This window comes from Tympanuchus pallidicinctus, unplaced genomic scaffold (assembly GCF_026119805.1).
Source record: "Tympanuchus pallidicinctus isolate F22 unplaced genomic scaffold, pur_lepc_1.0 scaffold13, whole genome shotgun sequence".
NCBI classification, from domain to species: domain Eukaryota; kingdom Metazoa; phylum Chordata; class Aves; order Galliformes; family Phasianidae; genus Tympanuchus; species Tympanuchus pallidicinctus.
Window position 1 is genome coordinate 16,845,322 of NW_026294648.1, and position 22,840 is coordinate 16,868,161.

At 51.3% G+C, this 22,840-nt stretch overlaps 2 protein-coding genes across 4 annotated transcripts; both read left to right on the plus strand.

Annotated features, from left to right (window-relative positions):
* Window positions 1-4,854: 4,854 nt before the first annotated feature.
* ITGB1BP2 (integrin subunit beta 1 binding protein 2) lies at window positions 4,855-10,758 on the plus strand. The gene is made up of 11 exons (XM_052673417.1): window positions 4,855-5,113; window positions 5,313-5,362; window positions 5,448-5,504; window positions 5,903-6,048; window positions 6,195-6,307; window positions 6,424-6,482; window positions 7,206-7,276; window positions 7,394-7,496; window positions 8,769-8,888; window positions 9,230-9,292; window positions 10,404-10,758. The coding sequence occupies exons 1-11, from the start codon at window positions 5,050-5,052 to the stop codon at window positions 10,698-10,700; spliced, it is 1,143 nt and encodes a 380-aa protein (XP_052529377.1). The 5' UTR covers window positions 4,855-5,049; the 3' UTR covers window positions 10,701-10,758.
* A 124-nt stretch (window positions 10,759-10,882) lies between these two features.
* Window positions 10,883-22,716, plus strand: LOC128076169 (rho-related GTP-binding protein RhoG-like). Of its 3 annotated transcripts, none has more exons than XM_052673549.1 (3): window positions 10,883-10,982; window positions 11,475-11,635; window positions 18,480-22,716. In XM_052673549.1, exon 3 carries the CDS (start codon window positions 18,501-18,503, stop codon window positions 19,074-19,076), a length of 576 nt encoding a protein of 191 aa, XP_052529509.1. In that variant the 5' UTR covers window positions 10,883-10,982; window positions 11,475-11,635; window positions 18,480-18,500; the 3' UTR covers window positions 19,077-22,716. The 3 variants fall into 3 exon arrangements, with proteins under 3 accessions (XP_052529509.1, XP_052529510.1, XP_052529511.1); XM_052673550.1 differs by having other exon boundaries at window positions 11,475-11,606; XM_052673551.1 differs by lacking the exon at window positions 11,475-11,635 and having other exon boundaries at window positions 10,960-10,982.
* Window positions 22,717-22,840: the final 124 nt, after the last annotated feature.

Genomic DNA, 22,840 nt, shown 5'->3' on the forward strand with positions numbered 1-22,840 from the left:
TATCTGCTGTGCTGTCTCTTCTGTTTTTGGGGTATTTTTTTTTTCACTAAAATGCATGTGTGTGGATTAAAGTAAGTCAAGCATCAGATGATGGAGCAAATCCTGCGTTGGTCAATAAATGGGGTTTTAAGCCCTGAGAATTTTCTAACAGTTCTCCTCGTCACCCAATGAGTTTTGTTTGTGCTTTGGAATGAGAACTTCAGCACTGAAGAGTAAAATAAGAGCAGCTGTGATGCATGTGGGTGATGGCTGCAGTGCAGGCACAGAAGCTGAACGTGAGACTTGTTGTTGCATCACCAGCACTGCGTTCAGTCCGTGTCTGACAGCAGGGCGCTGCTGTTTGTGCCACGTCGGAGCCTGAGCAGCACGCAGGGCTTTCTGTAGGGCTCTGACCTCTGCTTGGGGCAGGAAGCTGAGCTCTTGTCACTGCCAGTGGCGACGGCGTGTTTGATGTTGTGTAATGCATGAGGGAATCTGCAGGGCCAGGAGTCCTCTCTGCCTCTGCTCTTTAGTCAGAGCTCTTGAGTTGAGGCAGGGGAGAGGGGAGAGCAGAGAGGGGAGCTTAGGAAGAGCTTTAGATGGAGAAGTGTGGGAGAGTTGCAGCCTTAGAGCACGAGGAGCTGCCTTACAGACTTAAAAATAATAGGGAAGATGAAAGCATTTGTCAGATGAATGCGGTACCAAGGCAACAGCTTTTAGAAACTCAGGTTTGGCCTGTAGGTGCCCTGTTAAAATAGGGGTGAGATGGTTGTTCTGAAGGCTTTCATTGGTTTACGCCTGTCACTTGATTAATTGTAATTAGCCTGTAATTGCATGATTGATAAACGATTGGAGAGAGATTACAGCTGCTGCTCTTGTTTCCATTGCTTATTTCCATGTTTGACAGCAGCAGCATGAGCATCTGGCATGCTTGGGTGATACAGCATTTAATGGCACTTCTGAGAGGGGTTATGATTTACCTGCTCTCACCTGTCTTTGCTTGAGTGGAGCCCCAAAAATGTGGCTAGAATGCCTCTCCTCGTGGAGGAGCTGCCTCTGCTCTTTGCCTCCTGGCTGGAATGTCACTGGCAGGCTTTCCCTAAAGCAGAGTGGCTGGAAAATAGATATTTTGATTCCAAAATGTGAAATAGTAAAAAGAAGCTGTGAAGTTACACTCAACTGTGTGCGTTGTCTCAGTCTTCTGCCTGTTCTGCTTGGTTTGTTAGTGAGTTGTGCAAGAAGTCCCTGCCTTGGTTGGGTATTGAGGGAAGTTCTTCACAGACAGCGGTGAGGTGCTGGAACAGCTGCCCAGAGAGGCTGTGATGCCCCATCCATCCCTGGAGGTGTTCAAGGCCAGGTTGGATGGGGCCCTGGGCAGCCTGGGCTGCTGTGAAATGTGGAGGTTGGTGGTCCTGCATGTGGCAGGGGGTTGGAGCTTCTGATCCTTGAGGTCCCTTCCAACCCTGGCCATTCTGTGATCCTTAGGGAAGCCACAGAGCTCAAGTATGTGGGTGCTCCAGCCACTGCCTCAAGTGTCAGGTAAGGATGGGCAGGTTATTAAGGGAGAAAATGGATGTAACAGAAAGGGGGGCAGATTTAGCACTGCTCGAGGTTCATCTAATACAGGTTTCAGTGAAAATGGAGGATCTGTTGACAGCAAAGGAAGAAACTAAAGCTGCATCCACTGAGTGCTGGGAAGAGCTGCTCTCATCTAAGATGGAAGAAACTGAAAACCTGCACTGAGGATCTGGGAAGGGAATCATAAAGGAATTCATTATTGCTGCTTGCAGAGGCACTCGGTAGGAAGGAATGGCACCATGGACTGCTTGCAGTGCAGAAGCTTTGAAGGCAGAGTGCAGGAACAAGAGGGGCTGCATCGCTCCGGAGCAATTCCAGACCCTGGAGCTGCCGAAGCGCTGCTGCTGCCATTGCTTGGGTAAGGCAGCTGCTGCAGCTCTACAGAGTGGGTTCTGTCTGAGCACTGCCCAGATGTGCTGAAATGCAGCCAGTGAGCAGAAGAGTGTGTCTGACTGCGTGCTTCTGCAGATCATTGGCTGTTAAATAGCCGCAGACAGAAAGTATTTCAACTGTCACAGGAGATACCGCTGCCTTTTGCTGTTGGTCCTGATCAACTTGGTTAAAATGCACTCGTACAGCCCTCGATCCATCACGAACTGATACTGCATGAGTGCATTCAAAGTGTATCTGGGCAATCCAGCTGGAACCAGTACTTTTGTCACATCAGATACACAGCAATTTCCTTTTCTTTTTCCTGACGCACAGGAGCTCGCCAGAAGCTGCCTTTTATTATAGAAAGCCACAAATGGTGGTTTTATCACATGAACCACCTTCGTAACTCCAAAGAAGGTGTTTCCTGTGGCCGTGCTGAACGGAGCCACCATTCTCCCCTTGTTTTTCCCTATGTTTGATGGCTGTGAGAGCCAGAGCAGACTGAAAGGAGAGCAAGAAAGCAGTGCAGCTCAGCCCTGACGGAGCTGTGCCTTTGGGGCCTCCTTCCATCACTGCGCCTGGCCTCCCTGCTGTGTGTGATGCTTGTAGGGACTGCTTCAAGGCAACAGCACCCTCCAAAGGAAGGTTTTCATGCTGGGTGCCAGCTGAGGGTGAGAAAAGTGAATCTTCAGGCTGCACTTGATTCTTTTTGGAGCAGTTCCTTGCTAAGGACTGTCTGTGCTTTCTGGTGAGGAATAGTGTCTGTGTGAGTGAGCACTAGAGTAAAGCAGCAGCTCACCTCTGAGGAGGTGGAACTACGTTGGGGAGCGAGAATCAGCCTGGAATACAGCAAGAAAAGTCTGCCCCAGTATCACTGCATGCTCACCTAGTGAGAGCAGAGTGCTGGGGTGACAGCCCAGCTGCAGGACAGTGTTTATGGTTGGAGATGAAGGTCACCCATAGATCTGTGCCTGGAGTTTTTCCTTTCTGGCACACCACTGCCTCGCGAGGCTGCATTTGCTTTCATGCTCAGTACTGCAAGCTCAAAATTGCAGCTCTGTGCTGGACACCTCAGCTATAGCTGTGCCCTATGCTACTTATTGCAAGGTACTTGTTGCAAAAGCTACAAACTTTTTTCTCCTTTAGCTTTCCAAACAATGCAGATCACCATCTGTAGTTGGTGTTGTTGCTTCAGCACGCATAGCACCTTTGGTTTTGAAGACCACTGGTAGCACTGTGCACGAGGGCAACCAGTCCCAGGCAAACTGTTCTCCTTTTGGTGATTTAAAAAAAAAAAAAAGGATTTTTAAAACGATTTGCTCGATTTCTCTCTCTCCTTTTTGTTCTCTGCTCTATCAAATTAATTGCACATCAGCTAAAGGGGCTTTATTTGTAATCCCCAGCTGGCCGTTCCTTGCATGCTGCTCCCAAGGCCCGGCCAGCCCAGGGAGTTGTGCTGTGCTTGGAGCTGTGCTCCGGGTCAGGATGGGCTGCAGCACCACGGGGCCACGGCTGCTGACAGCCCCAGCTCGGAGCTGGAGGAGCCATGAGGGCTGCGCAGCCTCATGCTGTGCTTTTGCCATCGTCTGTTCTCATCTCCTTCCTGCCATCATCCATAAAGCACATCAAAGGCACCGGCTCTGCTACGGACCCCTGCGGCCCATCCTTGCTTAGCAATGGGTGTCTTCAGCCTGTCCCCACACTGCAACCTTTGGTCTCATCCTTGCTGGGCCGGGAGCTGCAGACACAGCAGCTCATTGGTGTCTCTGTGCACATGTGGTTTCCGGCAGCCTCGCTTTCCCCCCCCCTGCTGACCCACAGCTGTGCAACAAGGATGGAGCAGTGCTGTGGTTCGCTCCTGATTTCCTGCAGGCGCACAGGGACGGCCCAGCTGCTGCTCTGCTGGTGCTGGGGAGCTCTGCTTGCCCACTGCCAGGCCCTCCGCAGTGCTCAGCCCCAGCATCGCCTCAGCATTTCCTCCATGAAGTAACCTGAGCTGCAAATCTTTGCTGGCACGGGACGGCAACAGCTGCGGCCACACTGAAGCTCACAGAAAGGACAAGGAGACCTGAAACCCTATAGCAGCACACAGCCCCTTGGCTGGGCATTCCCTGTCACAGGGCTCTGCTTGGCTTCCTGGGAACGAAGTGAGCCCTTTGGCTTTTCTATGTGCTCCTCGGGTCCCTGCCCCTCAGAGCACTGCGTTATTCAGAGGGCGGTTATGCTGCTCTGCTCATAGGGCACACTCTGGGGCTGTGCCAAGGGCTTCTTTCAGGGCCAGTTCCACAGCAGAAGTGCTGGGTGGCTGCTGTGTGCTCCGAAGCACCCAGGAAATGCCTGTTTCTACAAACAGGAACAACAAAAACACACTTTTCTTTCAGACGTTTGTAGGAACTAAGTAAAATCTTTCAGCTCAAGAGGACTTCGTGTCTATAGGAGGAAATCCCAGGTCCCAGGATGGGAGCAAGGAGCCTGAGCAAACCTCCCCTGAGTATGGGGAGCATTTAGCACATGTCTATGATGATGGTGCAGGCAGAGATAGCAGACAGGGACAGATTCCATCCCTGGGTCGCACAAGGCCCTGCACTGAGGATGTTTGGGCCGTACGCGTTGTGTCCAGCAGATGATCGTGCAGGGACCGGTATGGATTTCAACCTAGAAAGTCTCTCCCTTTGCAGGAAACTTTCAGCTGCGTCTCTGCATGATAAATGAACGGAGAGCCATCCCTGCAGCAGCTCAGGTGTTGCAACCACACACAGCTGAGCACCAGCAGCGTGATGGCACAGATGCAGGTGGGATGTGGGCACTGGCAGAACTCAGCCCGCCCATGGGGAGCCCCACAGCTCACATCCCCTCTGCTGGGCGCCTGCGTGTGCTGGAGCACGGGGGCAGGACACGAATGCCTCTGCAGATAACAGCAGTGCCCCGTCAGCTGCCGTGTCCATCTTTGGCCGGCTCTCCGGTTACCAACCACCTCCTCCAGCTGCCTCCAAAGATAGGCAAAGCCACCACCCGGCCCCTGTGCTGGAAACTGCGGGGAAACAGAGGGGAAACCGTGGACGGGGATGAGATTGATGGGATTTTTGTTGGAGTGAAAGGCGCTGCGTGCCTGCCTGAGCCATGGCGCTGCTGTGCTACAACAAGGGCTGCGGGCAGAGGTTTGATCCTGAGCACAACTCCGAGGGTGAGTACGTTCCTCTGCCTCACACCGAGGTGTGCTGGAGTACCTGATGTGTTCCTGCTCTGCAGCCTCAGCTGCTGCTGTGTGCCGGCCTCGTGCCTGCCAGGGGACAGGAGGCAGCTCAGGAGCTGTCGGACAGCACAGGCAGCTCGCAGGCAGGACTGCCCTTCACAAAAGGCTCTGCGTGCTTTCCTCTCTTCAGATTCCTGCCTGTATCACCCGGGCGTCCCCATCTTCCACGATGCCCTGAAGGTGAGCATGACTGCAGCTGCAGGTTGGGACTTTGTGCCCAGCGGGATCATCCACCCCAACCGTTTTGTCTTCTCCCGGTGCCCAGGGCTGGTCTTGCTGCAAGAAGCGCACAACAGACTTCTCTGAGTTCCTCTCCATTCCGGTGAGTGGCTCACGCTGATGCCTCCTGGACTGGGTTTTCTTGTCTGCTCCTGGGTGCTGCCTCCTGAAGAGCGGTGGCACAGCAGCTGGGACCTCCCCTCCACGCAGCACTTCCCCACTGCCGGCACAGCTGTGGGTCTGAGCAGTGCTGGGGGCGAGAGGAGGCCCAGGAAGGGGCAGGAGGCTCCTGCTGCCACTTGGCTGCAGCATGAAGGAGCTGAGGCCTTCCTGTGGTGGTCCTGGTGAAACTGCACATGGGGTTGTCACCTGGGAATCCCTGCAGACACCCCCGCCCTCGTGTAGGGTCTCTGCAAGACACAGAGACACCAGGTCAGAGATGGGATTTGGGAGCAGGTTAGAAAGGGTAAAGCAGACATCAGGCTTGTCTCTGCTGCTCAGGGATGCACAAAGGGGTTCCACAGCAAGGAGAAGCCTCCTGAGCCTTCCCAGGAAGAGACCTCAGACAAGCCAAAGGCCAACCCAATGGCAGAGATCATCGTCCAAGGACCAAAATCAGCCGAGAAGATGCAGCGGGAAAGACCAAGGTGAGGGAGGCTGAGCAGACAGTACAGCCAGACCACACCACTGCTTGTGCACGTGCCTTGCCCTGCCTGCTTCCTGGGGAAAGGCAGCAACACTTACATGGGAAAAAACAAACACCTACTCATCCTCTGTTGCTGTTGTTTTCCAGCTCTGATGAGCCACGACAACTGCTGCCAATCAAAGTATCCAGATCTCTCGAGCAAGCACTGGAGAAACTGAGCCTGTCTCCCAACAACAAGGAGCCCAAGGGCGACTGTGCAGGTAGCAATGAGCTGACGGCCATCAGCGGGTCTTTCCTACCAAGCCTGGAGCGGGGGCTGCAGGTAGGGCTCGGGGCGTGCTGTGTGTCCCTGAGCAAAGCTGTGCTGTCCTCGCAGGGGAGGCGGCTGCCCAGGTGAGAGCTGGCACCACCTGCAAGAACGCAGCCTGCAAGGCGGTGAGTATCCAGCATCACTGTGCTGTGCTGCTCCCCTTCCCTGTGTGCAGGGCAGGTTGCTGGGCAGGGGGAGGTGGCTGCCCATGCTGACTTCAGGCCACGTTCCTCCCAGAGGCATCTGAATTCCTGGATTAGTGGTACACCCGCGTTCCACTTCTGCTAATTGCTTGCAATGGTGTACAGCACGTATTCAGGACCTTTGTTCTGACAATGGGGATGGAATAACTGCTGCCTGCTTTTAATTCCTGAAGCATAGCCCATGTTCTGTCTTGCCCTGAAGCCGCCCCATGTGGGATGGTCTGAAGCATCAAAGCTTGTGCTACAGGGAGGCCAGCATGCTTGGAAAGAAGCAGAGAGGGAAGCAAGGGACATGGGATTGACACAGTCTGGAAAAGAGAAGGGGCAGGACAGATCAGCATCCTTCTCATCCTTAGGGGTGATGAGAGCAGTCTTCTGCAGTGGCCAAAGCAGCCAGATGCTGGACAGCCCTGTTCTGTGTGGGGAGGTGGCACGGTGGGGGTGTTGCAGTGGGGATGAGACCCAGCAGAAGCTGGATGCTGTTGGCACGGAGCAGGGATTGGCACCAGCCGTGGTCCTCTCAGATGCCACACCGTGGTGAAGGGGTGACAGTGGGCACCACCACAGGAATGGGCAGAAGCCCAGCTGTACTGCCGTGCCACGCTGGAGGCACAGCCAAGGGCTGCCTCTGCTTTTTGCCCACAGATCTACCAGGGCCCAGAGAGCAACACAGAGGTTTGTACTTTCCACCCTGGTGTTCCCGTCTTCCACGAGGGGTAAGAAACCATCCTTTGATGGGAAGCAAGCTCACCCTGCCGCAGGCTGGGAGTGACCTGCGCAGTGCTGTCCCTGTGGGCTCTGGCTCCATGCTCAGCCAGCCCTGCTCCCCCCAGGATGAAGTACTGGAGCTGCTGCAGGATCAGAACGACGGACTTCAGTGCCTTCCTGGAGCAGCCGGGCTGCAGCACGGGGCGGCACTGCTGGATGGGAAAGGCGGTAAGGGATGGGAAAGAAGTAGGGGAGCTCTTGGGCAGGTGGCTGGTGGGGGAAGAGCCCTTCATTGGCACTTCAGGTGTGATCTTTCCCCCGTTCCGCATTAACATCTAATTCTCTTAATTGCCCACGGATGACTGGATCGGGGTTTGAATGCGTAATCTTCACTCATCTGTTGTTTAAAACACTGCCTCTTCATTCACACAACCTGTCAGCTCTCATGCCCACGGCACGCGTGCGATAGGAAGCTGGAGGAGGGCTGCCTCTGCCCCTGCTTCAGTGCAGCCTACAGTACTGCTGCACAGGAACAGGCAGCCGAGCACAGGAAAAGCCCTGCAAAAATCCCCCAAAAGTTTTGGCGGATGTCTGCAAACGGCTGCAGTTGTTTATTGTGAAGCTTTCTCTCTGCAGCTGCTTCACAGGAGGGACCTCATCCACACAGCGATTGGGTGCTGTGGCAGGGCGATGGGGGGAAGGTGCCAATTCACAGCTGTGTGTGTGTGAGAGCTTCCCTCGGCTGGCACCAGGCTGGAGCTGGGAAAATTGCAACAAAACAGCCAAGGATATCTCTGAAAGAGCACCACGTTCCTCTGCGCCCTCCTCAGAGCTCAGGATGTTCTCTGTCCTGGGCAGAAAACATGCTGGGGATGCAAGGGAGGCTGCTTTAACAGGGAGTCATTTGTTGTCCCAGCACAGTGAATTAATTGTGATGTTGTAGTGCAAATGTTTAGTGCAAATTGTTACCTGAGTGAGAGGCTGGGATTCCTCCCCGCTGTTCCTTTGGTTGCCGTGGTGGTGGCTGCAGCAGGCCCTGTTGCCTGGTGATGCTCAGAAATGCCTGATGGGGCCAAAGCTCCTGTGGGAGAAAGGTGAGCAGTTGGGCCACAAACTCAGTGTGTTGGCATCACCTACATCCAATGATGTTCCCCCTGTTGCCCTCCAGACCAAGCTTCCTGGATGTGCACAGTGCCTGCTCCTGATGTGAGCTTGGGCACTGCAGAGTGACTCCAGAACAAGAGGATGTCTCTGGTCTTTACACTTCTGGAGCAACCCCAAGCACATCACAGATGCTTCATGTTCACAGTGCAGTCTGGCAGTGGCTGCCCACCCTCTCATGAACCACCTCCCATTGAAAACATGCCCCAGATGCACGGTTTGCTCGTGCTCTGACACCGCCCTCAGCCAGCACTCTGCGAAACAGTCACTGACAGAGCATCCTTCAGCACAAACATCCCCTCTGCTGTCTATTGCACCATCAGCTTCTCTCCCTGGCAGGATAAGAAGGCAGTATCATGCAGGCAGGACTGGCACCAAACCAGCAGCCAAGTGGTGGTGACAATCTACGGCAAGAACCCTCTGCCCACCCTCAGCAGCGTGAAGGCCAACCGCACTGTGGTGAGTGGGGCTGAGAGAGCCGGCTGGGGCACACAGCGTGCCCTGCCTTTCATGGCACCCATGCTGATGAGCCAAGAGCTGGGTGGGTTGCTGGTGCTTTTCAATCCCTGTTTGGTCGACAGCTGGGGTCGGCGCTCCCAGCGCTCCTTGGGTTGGTGGCAGGGGTGGATCCACGCCATAGGGATGGGGGTGAGAGTCAGCTGTTGAAGGGATCAGCAGACTGTTAGGCTGCAGCTGGGTTGTGGGAGGCATTACGGTGCTGGAAGGCAGCTGCACTGTCCGGGGAACAGCTCTGAAGTTGCTATGCTGCCCACTAAGATGATTTTTTGTTGATCTTTCAGCTTGAAGCTCACGTCATCTTCGAAGGGAATAAGATTTTCCAGGCAGAACTTGATCTCTGGGGGGTAAGATCCTGTTTACTTTGATTTCCCCATTCAGAAATCTGCAGTCTGTGCTGCTGGAGAAGATTTGCAGCCCCAAACACAGGCTCTCAGTAAAGAAAATTATTCCCTCTGTCGTCTCAGACTTCTGAAAAAGCAGCAAAATGGTTGCTGCTACAAATTCTTCACAGTCCTTCCTGTGCATGCAGCATGAGGAAGACTTTAATTGCATTATCATGCAGAAACACTGCGACCCGTGGGACTCTGCTGTTTGCCGAGCGCAGGCTGGCGTATCTGTGGAACAAACAGCCATTTCACAGTCCCTCCCTTGGTGTTATTTGCTGCCAGCTCCTGAAGCCCTGCAGAGAACACAGATCCATCGCTGCTGTTGCAGCAGAGAGGATTCGCTTATCTTCAGAGCTGCAATTTTCTATAGCAGCAAAGGCTGATGGGGAAATTATGCTTTTCTCTATTGATCCTGTACGGGTAGCAATCCCCATGAGCCATGTCAGGGCTGCACCTGGCTGCTCTGCACTACCCAAAGCACCGTGGCTGCTCTTTTCAACACTGCCTCAGAGCTGGCTCATTGCTGACACTGCCTAGGAGCCAGGATGTCCAGGTATGGGCATTTGTAGCCAGCTCTGCTAGGGGCTGTGAGCAGCGCTTTGCTGGTGTTTGCACCACCCGATCCATGACTGAGCGCAGGGCTGAGCATTGCCGCTGGCTCTGCAGGCATTCTGGATTTGCTTCTCCCTGAATCTGGCTCAGTCCCTATGTTTTCTGAAGCCAGGCAAAGGGCAAGCCTCACTTTCCAATCCCTCAGCCTCTTCCTGGCTGCAGAGGAGCAGAGAGGCTCAGCAGTGTGCATGTACCCTCCTTGCTTTTGTTCCTGCTGCTCGCTGCCGTTGTTGCAGCAGTTGTCCTGCTGGCTGCAGTGCTGCCAGTGTCTCACAGCAGAGGGCTGTGAGGGAGCCTGGCACCCACACCGTTGAGGTATGGCACGGCCAGACGCTGGCTCTGCTCCTGCTCTGCCTGCTCTCCCCTTTGCTGCAGTTGCAGGGCTCACGCCGTGAAGGGAGGACGGACAGCTGAGTGCTGCCAGCCCTCGTCTCCCCACACTCTGCCCTCTCTCCAGGTCGTCGAAACAGAGAAGAGCTTTGTGAGCATGGTCCCCTCCAAGGTGGAGATCACGCTGCGTAAGGCCAGCCCCGGGGCCTGGGCCAGGCTGGAGCATCCCCAGAGCAAGGCCTGCGCTCAGGACGAGCCGGAGAAGGCGGCAGCGAGCACGGAGGAGCCCGAGGAGGACTCGGATGACAGCCTGAGCTGGTCAGAGGAGGAGGACGAAGAGACGGAAGCAGCCAACAGCGCGGCGCTGCAGAGGCGCTTTGGCGAGAGCTCTGCAGGAGCAGACGGAGCCCTGAGCAGCCCGTAGCGGTCACAAGGGACGAGAAATAAAAGCACAAAGCGGAGCCGCGCCGCGACACCACTGAGATCGAGGGCTGTTTCCCTCCTCCTCCCCCCCCTCCCCCTTTCTCCATCCCTGGAGCCATCGAGACGACGCCGCTCAGCCAGAGCGTCCTCATCTCGTATCGAGCGCCCCCTTGCGGACCCGCCGGCGTATCGTTGCGCTTGCGCGTTGCGCATGCGCGCGGCGGGGTGCGGCCGGTTCGCGGGTTCGCCGCCCCGGGAGCAGCGGCCGCCGGCGGCGCGTGAGGTGAGCGGGGAGCGGCGCGGCCGTGCGGCGCTTCCGTTCGTCCGTTCGTCGCCGCGGGGCTCTGAAGGGGCGGCCCGCGGCAGGCGGGGTGGGGAGCGGGGCTTTCGGGGCGACGTTTCGCGGCCGTTTTACCTCGTGGCCGCGGGTAAGGAAGGAGGGCGGGAGGCGGCCGCTGTCACCGCGGGGCTGGCCGTTCGTCGGGGCGGCGCCGGCTGAAGGGCGGCGGGAGCGGCTCCGAAATGCGGGGCTGGGGAGGGGGGGCAGCGGGCTGCGGGCCGGGGGGCGAATCGCTTAAAGCGGGGGGTTTGCGAGGAGGGGAAGCGGACGGAGCTGCGGTGTTTCGGAGCCGCTCGCAGCCTCCGGCCCGGTTTCCTGCCCGGCGGTGCGCAGGAAGTGCGGCTGCACCGCGCCGCTCCGCTCCGCCGCTTTTCCCCGCTTTCCGCGGGGCCGCGCCGCGCTCATCGCCGCCGATTGCGGGCCGTTCCTTCGCAGGGCCCCGGAGCTGAGCTGAATTTCGGTCCCTTCGCACCGACCGGCGGCGTTGCGGCCCCGCGAGGAGCTCGAAGCGGGAGGAAAGCGCGGCCTCGACGCGCCCTGCCGGCACGGAGCGCTGGCCGCTTTCAGGTATTGTCCCGACAAAGGAGCTCTCTGTGGTGAGCGTAACTCAATCTTTAGCTCGTAACCCCCGGTCTTTACGTGCTGCTGTCCGTTTCTGTGTGCCCTCTGCTTGCTGCGTGCATCCTGCGCTCCCTGTGCCTGCTTCACTGAGTGCTGGGATCAACCATGGCTCGAAGTGCCTCAAGTCCTCTTCTCTGCCATGCAGTCAGTGCTGGGCACGAAGACCAGCACTGCCTGGTTTGTCACTGTTCACGTATGCTCAGCTTTCTGTAGAGAACTTATGGCTGGGAGGCATGATTTGTCATTTTGGCTTTTCCATTCAAAACAGAAGCTTTGAAGTATTCTCCGTCAGCGGAACCTTATGGAGATGTTGGAATGAAGTCTGTGGTTTGCAATTAGTGAGAAGAAAGTGAACGTGCAGTTTGATTTGCTTGTGTGATGAGATGGTGGTTCTTCCACAGTGCTGAATGTTGTCGTGCTGTTTCAGGCCGTGTGTTAGAGAAGTTTCACGTCTGCAGGAGGAGTCTTTTCTATCTTTGCTCTGCAGACCTAATTGTGTAGGTCTGATGGATGGCTGAGAGCTTCCTTTGTCACTTAGAACCTCTGCTGCCTGTTTAGAAGCACAGCAGCTGATGCGAACGAGTGGCAGGTAGTGCAATACTGTAGCCATGATCAAACACACGCGTACTGTGTGCTTTAACTTGTGTCTTAGTTGTATCAAGGCTATTTAAAGAGACTTCTGAAGGCTACTGCTGATTGAGCAAGGCCATTTTGTTTGTTTGTTTTACTTCCCTGTGAAATTTGAGGGTGGAGGAGGAGGAGAAACAGAGAAAACAAAAGAGAATCAAGGAGGTGCGAGTGGCTTTTTTTAAGGAAAAAGGCCAGGTTTTCCCAGTGGACGCATTTCCCCTCTGATACAGAAAGCAGTGGCTTTCTTCCAACTTTTCTTCAAAATAAAATGTTTATGCTCTGTCATTGAACGCCAGGTGACAAAAGATGATAGGAAAGCAGACACAGTGTTGCTGTTGTTTGTTTTTCCCCCCACCTCAAATGAAAATGAGGGAAGCTGTAACTGGATGTGTTCCTTATCCAGCAGTGTGGTCGCTTCTCCTCACCCAGGTGGTCTCTGAGGCCTTTTTCTCTTTATTTTTTAAGCCATCTGTAATGAGCACATCTGCGGAGGGTGGAAAGGACCAGCTCACTTCTCCTGAGCTGTGTGGAGCCAGCAGTCCTGATCATACACCTTTTATCATGAAACATCACTCGTACGTGTTTAAATACATTCTGAAAGGCACGTGTGACAAATCCATGCTTTTGTATGTGGCTGTAGGAGGAAAACCATTTTTAATACCCTGCAGCTCCTGATTACGGCAGGATACGTTTTTGTTTTCATGTAGTGGGGATTTAGATATCTACAGATGTTCTGGTTTGGAGTTCCTGTACAGCTGCACGTCAGCACAGTGTTATTTCACAGCTGTGCAGCTGTTTTATTGGCTTCTTTCTAATGAACTGCAATCTTGGCTACGTGGAACTTAAGCTTGTTGACGTTTGGTTGCTCATGCCATGTGCCCATAAAATTTGTATTGTATGGGTACTGATGTATTGAGATTTGTGTGCTTGAGGCGCTCAAACAGCTCCTGTGGAACAAGGTTACAAAGTTTTCTCCACAGTTCCCTAAGAAATGCTGATTGCAAAGCTTGTATCTCATCCCTGGAAAACAAACAAACAGCAGATAATCCGATTCCACCCCAATTTGACAGGGGTATTAATCTTCAAAACATTACATGGAAGGGTTTGAGTAGTTTCTTTTGGTTTTGAAACCTGTGTGTGTGTATAAAGAAGAGGAAGGCCTTTGCACTGAAAGAAGAAACAGTGATAACTGCTCATGTTAGATGCCAGCAGTGTGTGCATGGGACTGAACCTGAAGGTGGAAAGCTGCAGAAAGCAAGCTCCCTTGGTTCTGCTGTGCACAGAAGAGGCTCGTGGGCTGCAGGCTCCCGCTGCGCTGCTGAAATCCTCGCCTGCTTCACGTTTTCCCCTCTCTGTTTCTGCTCTGGCTGCTGTGTTGAGTGGCCAGGTAAATGGGAGGACAGAAAGCAGCGTGACAACTTTGAAAGGCATTCAGAAGTCCAAGTAGGTCATTCATTGCTGAAGCAGTGGTGGGGGCATTAGGGATGAGATCTCCTATTTAGCCTTTTTTTCACTCTTTCTTGGCACGCACGCTGGAAGTTTGGCACTTGTCCACTTGTTTGGCGCTTGCCTAAAACAATGGAGAGTAAACTGAGCTGTTATGGAATAGGAACACAGCCTTGATTAGGCTGCTGAAAGCCCCTTTATCCATCCTGTCAGAGCGGGTGGCTAAGTCACACAGATCAGAAATCCTACAGACTCCTTTGCATGGGTGAGGGTGATAGGATATGGTTTCAAACTGCCTCATCCTCCCAGTTTGCTGCTGAAAGGTTCTCCCTGATTTCTCCCATGGACAGCATGAATCATCTCCGATCTAGTTTGTGTTACTGGAAGATGAGCAATTAAGTTGTTTAGATTTCTGGACTTCTGCTTGCTTCTGATAACACAGTATGAGACTTGTGTGGCTGCAAAACAGGGAGGGATTGAACAAAGGTGATGGCTGAACAGAACAAAGCAGCTCAGGGCAGGCGACTTTTGCTGCACTCCCAGTGCTTCTTCTGCACGTGGTTTGGCCAAAGTAGGGCCCGTCTAAACTGAAAAGAGGAGCTGAAGACCTGACAAGCTCTATGAAAATGAGGTTATCAAAGGGCAATGATCAAAGTTAAATCCACCCAGAAGAGGCATTCAGCATTAAGGCAGCGAGGGCAGAGACATCCTGCTACAAAATAGTTCCCCATTCCGAGAATTTTTCAAAGTGCAGGAAGTATTACAAAAAACTGTGATCTAGAAAGTCCCAGAAGAGCTCAGGTTCTTCTTTACTGTCTTTTGTCATTTATTTTTTTTCTCCCTTCTCTCAGCGGAGAGGGAATTTCTTTCAGAAGTCCTGAAGAGAAGGTCTAGAAGTTGTTTCCTTCCCTCAGCAACGTTTTGATGTAACACGGAGGAGTTGAGCGATGTTGCTTATGGTGGCTGTGGGGACGTGGAGCCGGGGCAGAGAATTTCCCCAGCAAAGTGTCCCACGTTACAGGAGCAGAGCTGTCCTCACTGAGGACAGAGCAGAGAATGTGGAATGAGGTCAGAACAGCTCTGCAGACAGTGCCTCAACACGCAGATTGAGATCTTGCACATTCCAAAGGAGGCACCAGGTGTGCAGACACACAGCACAGCTTTGCTGTATCCTCTGAGAAGAAAACTAACCTGAACTGGAATGCCAGGTTGGAAACTGGGGGAGACTGATGAAGAGGAAAGAAAGAACTCAGCTGTGTGCTTTTGTGCAGCGCTGCTTTGTGGGGTGCTGGATTTTATGTTTGTTTTCTTGATTCCTTCAAACTGATTCCCGTTCTGCCATAACTGTTAGGACTCTTCATGTTCTGATGATCTCCTGCCTAAGCTGTAATCAAGGTGCGTTCTCTGGCACGGTGAAGCAACCAGAATTATTTCTCTCACTGCTTTGGACTTTCTGTTGACTCCTTTCCCTTGCCAAGTAACCTTTAAACTTCACTTTGAAGCTTGTGCCTTTCTATTTCTATATTGAGCCTTATTCTGAGCCTTGCTTTTGATGTGTTCATCTGTATTTCCCCCCCCCCCTTTTCTTTGTCTTTTCGTTTCTCCTTTTTTACCCACTGTACGTGGAATTTCACTCTCACTACACCTGCTCACAGCCTGCAGCTTTCTCAGGCTGTCAGCTGCCTTCTGCATTTTCTTTTGGTTAATTTCTCTGAATTCAGTATTTCACTGCTAATTCCTCTACCTTGGCCTGGGTTTGTTTCTCTGTCTGCAAATGCCACACACGATTCCTTTCAGCTAAGAGGGCTTGAAAGGAGCCCTGCAGGGACGCATACTTAAGAGCCCACAGGTTCTTTAATCATCTTTGTGTAATTCATACTTAGCCCGGTGCTTTGGCACATTTGCATGGAGTTGCTTCCTGTTCCAACTGTTGCTCTCCTAAAATTGAAGCTCCAGTCAGATAATTCAAGATATGAATGCAGTAAGAGCATTCATCCTCCCAGCTTTTTTGTTACCTTACCGCTGTGTTCCAAACTGAAAGCTCCAATCACCTCTTAAATAAAGACCCAACAAAAATAACCTTGGACTTGAGAACATTTGAAATGAGATTGAATCAAGCTGTTCTGTGTAACGACAGCATGAGGTGATGTGACCTTATGGTGCACCAGTAGGTGAAACTGCCTACGCTGTGTCTCACCAGTGGTGCAGTGAGCCTCTGCAGCATCGCTGTACGCTGCGGGCAGGTCGTGATGCAATGCTGGGCTGCCCTGCCTTCCTGTGAGACGTTCTGTGTGACAATTCAGAGGAGAGCCCTCGGGGGAGCTCGTGGGTTGCGTTTCAAAAAGAGCAATAGCAGCGATGGGGCTCCTCTGCTCTGTGCTTCTCTTCCCCCGTTGCCTCGGCCGCACCAGAGCTGCCAGTTCAGCTCGGCACAGCGGATGGCAGCACTGCTCAGCCTTTCTGCCTGCTGGGCTGGGACGCGGCCCTGGGGATGTGTGAGGGCTGGGATGGTGACCAGTGTGTCAGAGCAGGTTGTGGTCTGCCCTCGAGGGGGAACGGAAGCTGAATGAGGCCAGTGGGCTGCAGCTGCGTGGTTGGGCACAGCAGCACATTCAGATGCACTCCTCTCTTCACAGCTGTGCAACGCTTGGGCCCTCAGTGCTGGGAGCAGCATTCGTCCTATTTGTGGTAACGTGCTAAAAGTGTTGAATTTGTAATGCTACAGCACTTGTATTTTTAATAGAGTTTTTACCTTGAGTTTTGCAAAATGCAGTGAATGTTTTTAAGCCTCTAATTTGGCAGATTTTCCTTTCTTTCTTCTAGCCCCATTAAATGAAAATCTTGGTGCAGCTGACTGGGAATAATATATGCGGTCCTGCTGTTGGCTCTTGCTGTTCTTCTCACTGATTACCTTCACTATTTCAAATTGTGTGCGTATTTCTTTACTTTTGACTGTAGCCTTGAAGTGGGGTGACCAATGTTTTTGATGTCTGATGAAATGCACACGTGTGCTTTTCTTCCAAAGCATAGAAGTACCTGCCAGATTGCATTTCAGGTAATGGATGATGTTTTAGGAGTTTCATTCTTGCCATTTTCAAAAAGGAGAAACTGCTTCCATGTCTTCCTCCTGCTTGTTTCTTCCAGTCCCATCACGTATCCTGCTGAGCCTTTCTGGTGCAAGGTTTCTGTGCTGCTTCCCACAGCCAATTGCTTTTTGAATAGCAAGTATGTACACATTGATACCTCCCTAAGCACTGTGTGTTGTGGTAACCAAAGTCAGCATCACTCTCCAGAGTTGCCTGTTGCAGTGCCAAAGCTTAAGGCAGTTTATTTCCAGCTAGCACAGAGGAATCGTGTGCTCCCAGTGGGAAGATAGCAGTATATAGGTACAGGCTGTGTCAGAAGGGACAAAGCTAGATTTAATAGTCACAAGCTGTTGATTTGTTTGGATGGCCTTGAAGGGGAGGTTGGAGGGAAGGAATTTTGTGATTATTTTTTTTATTAGTGAAGTACTTGACTTGCTTATTTTCACACATTCCCTGCGCTGTGTGGATGCTGTTGGAGCTGTGATTCTGCTGGAACGTGCAATATATTTCCTCCCACTGTTTGTTTGTTTGAAGCAACATATTTAGTGCAGGTTGTGTGCTGGGATTACTGATAGTACCCCCAGAGGCATTTGGGTGAGAAGGCAGATGCAAGTTCTTTCTTGCTCAGGCGAGCAGTGGAAGCTCCAGCACAGAAATGTGCAGCAAAGGACTGTGCTTGTAGGTGTTCATAAGCACTGTGGAACAAGTACCTGAAAGTTCCTGTAAGAAGTGCCTAGAATGAATTGAGGTTTGGGCTGCATGCATTCAGTGGTGAAACTTACTCTTTACATATCAGAAACAAGATAAGAAAGCCTTTAAGGGATAAGTATCTAAGAAACATCTCCACAGCCTGCCCAGGAAGGCTGTTTGGTCGCTGGTCTTTTACACAGTGTGTTTTTTCTAATGCTCCATATAAGCTTTCTTTATTTTACTTCAAGCCTATTAAGTTCTGCTTGTTCTGTCACCAATTAGAGAGAATAATCTGTTCTTGGCTTCTTTGGAAAAATTCTTGATGTATACTAATCTGGATACCATTTCTTGTTGCATTTCAAAAACCAGCTTTTCTTGTGCATGCTATTGTGTGAACTTCTCATCCTGAATAATGCAGTTACTCGAGGTCTGATTGATTGTGAGTTGAGTGAATTACTGGAGTAAACAGCAACAGTGCAGCCCAGCAACTGTTGTCTTGGCTTACTCTACCATTTTTGGACTTTTCTTTGTGATAAACTGACTGGAAGTCGAGTATGTAGGCAGGAAGTGTGAATGTAGTGTGTGGATGGGCTTCCCAGCAGCAAGAGGGTATGTTGTTACAGGGCCTGAGGCCACGCTCCTTTTCTGCTTGCAGGTACTTCCCAAGGCCTCGTCTCTTTTGCCTGTGGGAAACTGTCTGCTCGTAAGGCAGGGCTGTGGGAATTTGGCTAATTTGTTCTTCTGTGGTTGGAAAGCAGCCAGTTGTCACAGAGCTTTCAACTTGTTGCATCTCTGTTTCGCTATCGTCTTTCCTGGCCTGCAAGCTCTTCATTATGGCTTCCGAGGCACTGAGCGTGTCTGGCTGCGATAAGAAGTTGTCAGTGATGTTAAAAGCACTTGCGAAAGCATCTCTTTAACATGGCTTTCGTTCGGTGCTTCTCCTGACTTGTCTTCTTGCTTTGTGCAGGGCTCTGTGACTGGGTGAAGAATGCAGACCATAAAGTGCGTCGTTGTTGGCGATGGCGCTGTGGGAAAAACTTGCCTCCTCATCAGCTATACCACCAACGCCTTCCCAGAAGAGTACATCCCCACTGTGTTTGACAACTACAGTGCCCAAATGACTGTGGATGGCCGGACGGTTAGCCTGAACCTCTGGGACACTGCAGGCCAGGAGGAATACGACCGTCTGCGCACGCTCTCGTATCCTCAAACCAATGTGTTTGTCATCTGTTTCTCCATCGGCAGCCCGTCCTCCTACGCGAACGTGAGGCACAAGTGGCATCCTGAAGTTTCTCACCACTGTCCCAACGTTCCCATTCTTTTAGTGGGCACGAAGAGAGACTTGAGAAACGACCTGGAAACAGTTAAAAAGTTAAAAGAGCAAAGCTTGGCTCCCACTACCCCACAACAGGGGACTTCGCTGGCTAAACAGATCGGAGCGGTCAAATATTTGGAGTGCTCAGCGTTGAATCAGGAGGGCGTTCGGGAGGTGTTTGCTGAAGCTGTGCGTGCGGTTCTTTATCCTGTGACAAAGAAGAACACAAGGAAATGTGTCTTATTGTAGTTACCTCGGCTGATGGATGCTCAGAGTGGAACAGTGACTCGAATTCTGGAGGGCTTTTTAACGCGTTAAATGGAAGATTTGCGTCTTGCACTAACAGCTCTAAGCAGAAACGGTTTATGCAAAGGATATTCTTGCAATCTTATTGCTTCAGGGAAACTGAAACAAAACTTCTTCTTTTTCCAGCGGAGAGGTCAAATATATACTTAATTTCTGAAGCTCCAGTCTCCAGCTTCTCCAGGGATCACTTGGCTTCTGTTCTTACTTAGTGGAGGGAAACAAAGGAAGGGACTTCTCTGAAGCCCAACTTCTTTACTTTATAGCCACCGGTTGCTAGATTTGCTGCAAGGCACAAGTTCTGGTAACTTTGCTTTAAGTCTAGGTGCTGTTTTTCCCATTTCTTATTTACAGATCAAACTGGTTTGACAAATGGAAGTCTGGCTGTGCATTTGTTGTGTTTTGCCAATTCAGAGCTTGAAAACAACTTGTTTACATACAAAAATGCCAGAAATATTACTGAGATTCGCCTTGAAGTGAACTGTGATCATTTATGTGAAGAGTTAACAGAGATCTAATCCGATAAGTGAGACCTAGGCAACACCTGCAAGTATTTTGTTAATAGAAGCAAATTCCTATTGTAAGGAACTTAGGATAATGATGAATCCCTCAAATGAGAGATTTTAGTGCTGTTGCAATGGGGAGCAGATTAGGTGCAAGCCTTCCGTAATCTCCTAAACCAAGTTAAGGTTTTATTTCACTCTTCAAAGAGACTTTGCACCCTGAGAATAGAGTTAAAATGACCTCCCCAGGCTGACTGAGATAGTTGAGATGACTCTTATTCTCAGAGTGAGTTTTTTCAGTGTGATCCTGCTCTCCCTTTGATGATTCCCAGAGACTCGGGTAGAAACCCATTTGTTCTTTGAAGAGTTCATTGTTTCACTTTATCTTCTTGGAGTCACCACCTGACATTTCATAGCAAATCCTTGTGTTCTTTTTTTTCTTTCCTTTTTTTTCTGGGAGATCATTGACAGAAATTGTGGAGGTTCTGTTTACAGGGAACAGAAACGTGGGTTTCTCCTGGCAGTTGCAGTTAAGTTTGCCATGGGTAGTCAGTCACTGGATAGATTTACCTGGGCAATTTTCTCCCTGTTTTAATGGAAGTGCTATTTGTGTACTTCTCTAACTTTCTCTAGCAGCTGTGCTGAGTGGCAGCTGGCTGTGATTTTCAGGATGTACACTGTTAGTTGTGTGTGATTCTGGGACCAGCTGAGGAGCGAGTGCATGAAACCTTCCTTAGTCTTAACCTTAGAGCTTGGTGGCATGAAAGCAGCATGCTTCAAAGATGCTTTGTGTGAAACCAATGGTGCTGGACTGGGCTTTGTTGTCTGAGGTTGACAGTGCTGTCTTTGTCCAGATGCAGCCTCCGTTGGTCATTCAGAACTTGCATCCTTGTGATTCTCACACATGTGAAACTGCACTGTTGATACCCTGGGCAGAAAAAAAGCCTAATTTTAGCAAGAGAACAGGAAATATATCAACAAGGTTATTAGGGATCTTGAGTTCATCTGACCTTGCTTTATCTGATACCAAAAAAAAAAAACCAAACCCCAACCCAAAAACCAACCAACCAGAACCCAGAACAAGGGGTAGATATGTTCATATTTGTGCCCTGATTCCCCTCTCTGAAGAGGACGTGCCTTTCTTCAGCTGGTGTAACTGATGCTGACACTAACTGCAACTTTTATGTCTCTGATGTATGCTCATACAAGTACTGCTTCAGCAATCTGCAACCCATAGGTAGCAAGTGCAGTGAACCCAAATGGATGTGGCTGGTAAAGCACCACTGAGTCCCTAAGATGGGTAGGCAGCAGCCAGTTGCCTGTCGTGCGTGAATGTCTGCAGAAAGCTGGAGGCTTGTGCGTGGTTTCCTTCACCAGGTGCCGTCGTCTGGGATGTCGCTGCACCTTTGGCACTTGCAGAAGTGCTGTTCCAGATGTGGCTCCACCTGCAGCAGGGAGCAGGAGCATTTCCACCAGGTGACCTCTACTCACCACGTTCTGCCTTGTAGTAGTAGGCCTTTAGCGTGGGCTTGACGAGCTGGCAGCAATTAATCCTGTGCCTTGTAATGCAAGATTATTTTCTGTAGGTAAATTTCAGTAACTGAGTAAATAGAGTTTATCATGTTTAAAATATATTTATTTAAGCCAGTGCACATGTTTTTGTAATGCAGGTCAGGCCTTTATCATCAGTCTAGTTACCCTGGTGCAAGCCCGTAACCTTTGCTTAACTCAGATGTACTTTAACAACTTTGTGATATGTTTTAACTGCTCTTAAATAGGATTTTAATGTCAACAACAGGCACCTCTTTTTATTTGCAATTTTGTACTGAAGCTACTACTGTTTTTAGAAGTTTTTACTTTTTTGACGTACTGAAATCTCTTAGTTCTGCTATTCGTGGCTGGATGGCAGACACTGTGCAGGTGAGGAGCTCTGGTTGCACACAGCCCAGTTCTGTGGGCTCGCAGAGCAGCCGTCCTGGTGTGAACTGGAAGAGGGTATGGTGTGCTGAAATCCTCCTGCTTAAGCAATTCGTTCCAGTGGGTTACGTTATTGATGATGCTCTTCTAGAACGCTCTGTCCCCGTCTCGATCACTTAACGGGAAGATTGCACAGCAGTACTGAAGAGGTGGACACAACGGAGGTGGAACTGAGCAGAAAGTGACCTTGGAAGGACTTCAGAGACTTTTTCCGGATTTCAGAGTACCTCATCAGCAGTCCTTTAGGTGCCTTGCATGTCTGTGCCTTCCTGTTGGGAGCAAAGCTCCTGCTGGTTGACGGCTCATTTCTTCCAGCATCTCTTCTTCACGAGAATGACCTCCGGCAGCACACAGACGCACTGAGCTTTGCCATTCAGTGGGCATTCTCTCCGTTTAGGATCTTTCTTTTCTTTCTTCCTCCACCTCTTGGTGCATTTTAATGTACGTAGTGCAGTGCTTCAGTCTACAATCCATTCCCTCAGCTCCTCAGGCATTGTTTTTCCTGTGGACAGGTGACAACCACATCTCACACAATCACACGGCTGCGCCCTGTCGGCAGCAGGTCGGGATACCCCAGATCGAGTTTCCCACACCATCCAAGATTTCTGTTTACTTCATGGAAACGCGCTCTGAATGCCATCGCTCACCAAGAGGCTTTGTGTCAGAAGACCAACTTTAATCTTTCAGCTCGCAAACCATTCCTTTAACACTCGGCATCCTTGCAGTACAGCTGTGGCCGTGCACGCCGCCTCCAGCAGCTCAGCAGTCGCGCTGTTCTGAGGGCGTTCGGATGGAGAAGTGCTTTCTTGGTTTACAGCCGTAGCTATTTCGGTGGGATTTATACTAGAGCAGCCTCGCCGCTTGAGTGCTAACCCCGCTCTGCGGGACCCCGGTGCTGCGCTGGGCTCGCCTGGAGGAGCGGGCGCTGCGGGCTGGCCGTGCCCCGGCCCCGCGCCTCTGCGTCTGGTACTGATACATACACTGGCGACTTGATTTTATACTATAAAAGGATTTGTATTACAGCTAACAGTTTTTAAAGATTTTTCGTTTTTAAATTATGCAAAAAAAAAAAAAAATTAAATGGTAATAAAAACCTTCCTCATCCATCTGGCTCTCGTTAATTCATTAATTCTCGCTTCCCGCTCGGAGGTCTGCGCGGTGCGGCCGCCAGGGGGCGCTGCGAATGCACGAAAACTCGAGGGCTCTGCGCGGCACCGTCGCCCTCGGCGC

Excerpts from the sequence above, each read along its gene's own strand:
- ITGB1BP2 (XM_052673417.1), top strand. The coding sequence starts at position 5,050 with ATGGCGCTGCTGTGCTACAACAAGGGCTGCGGGCAGAGGTTTGATCCT. Across the intron at positions 6,049-6,194 it reads ATGCAGCGGGAAAGACCAAG|CTCTGATGAGCCACGACAAC; the intron begins GTGAGGGAGGCT and ends GTTGTTTTCCAG. Across the intron at positions 7,497-8,768 it reads ACTGCTGGATGGGAAAGGCG|GATAAGAAGGCAGTATCATG; the intron begins GTAAGGGATGGG and ends TCTCCCTGGCAG.
- LOC128076169 (XM_052673549.1), top strand. The coding sequence starts at position 18,501 with ATGCAGACCATAAAGTGCGTCGTTGTTGGCGATGGCGCTGTGGGAAAA.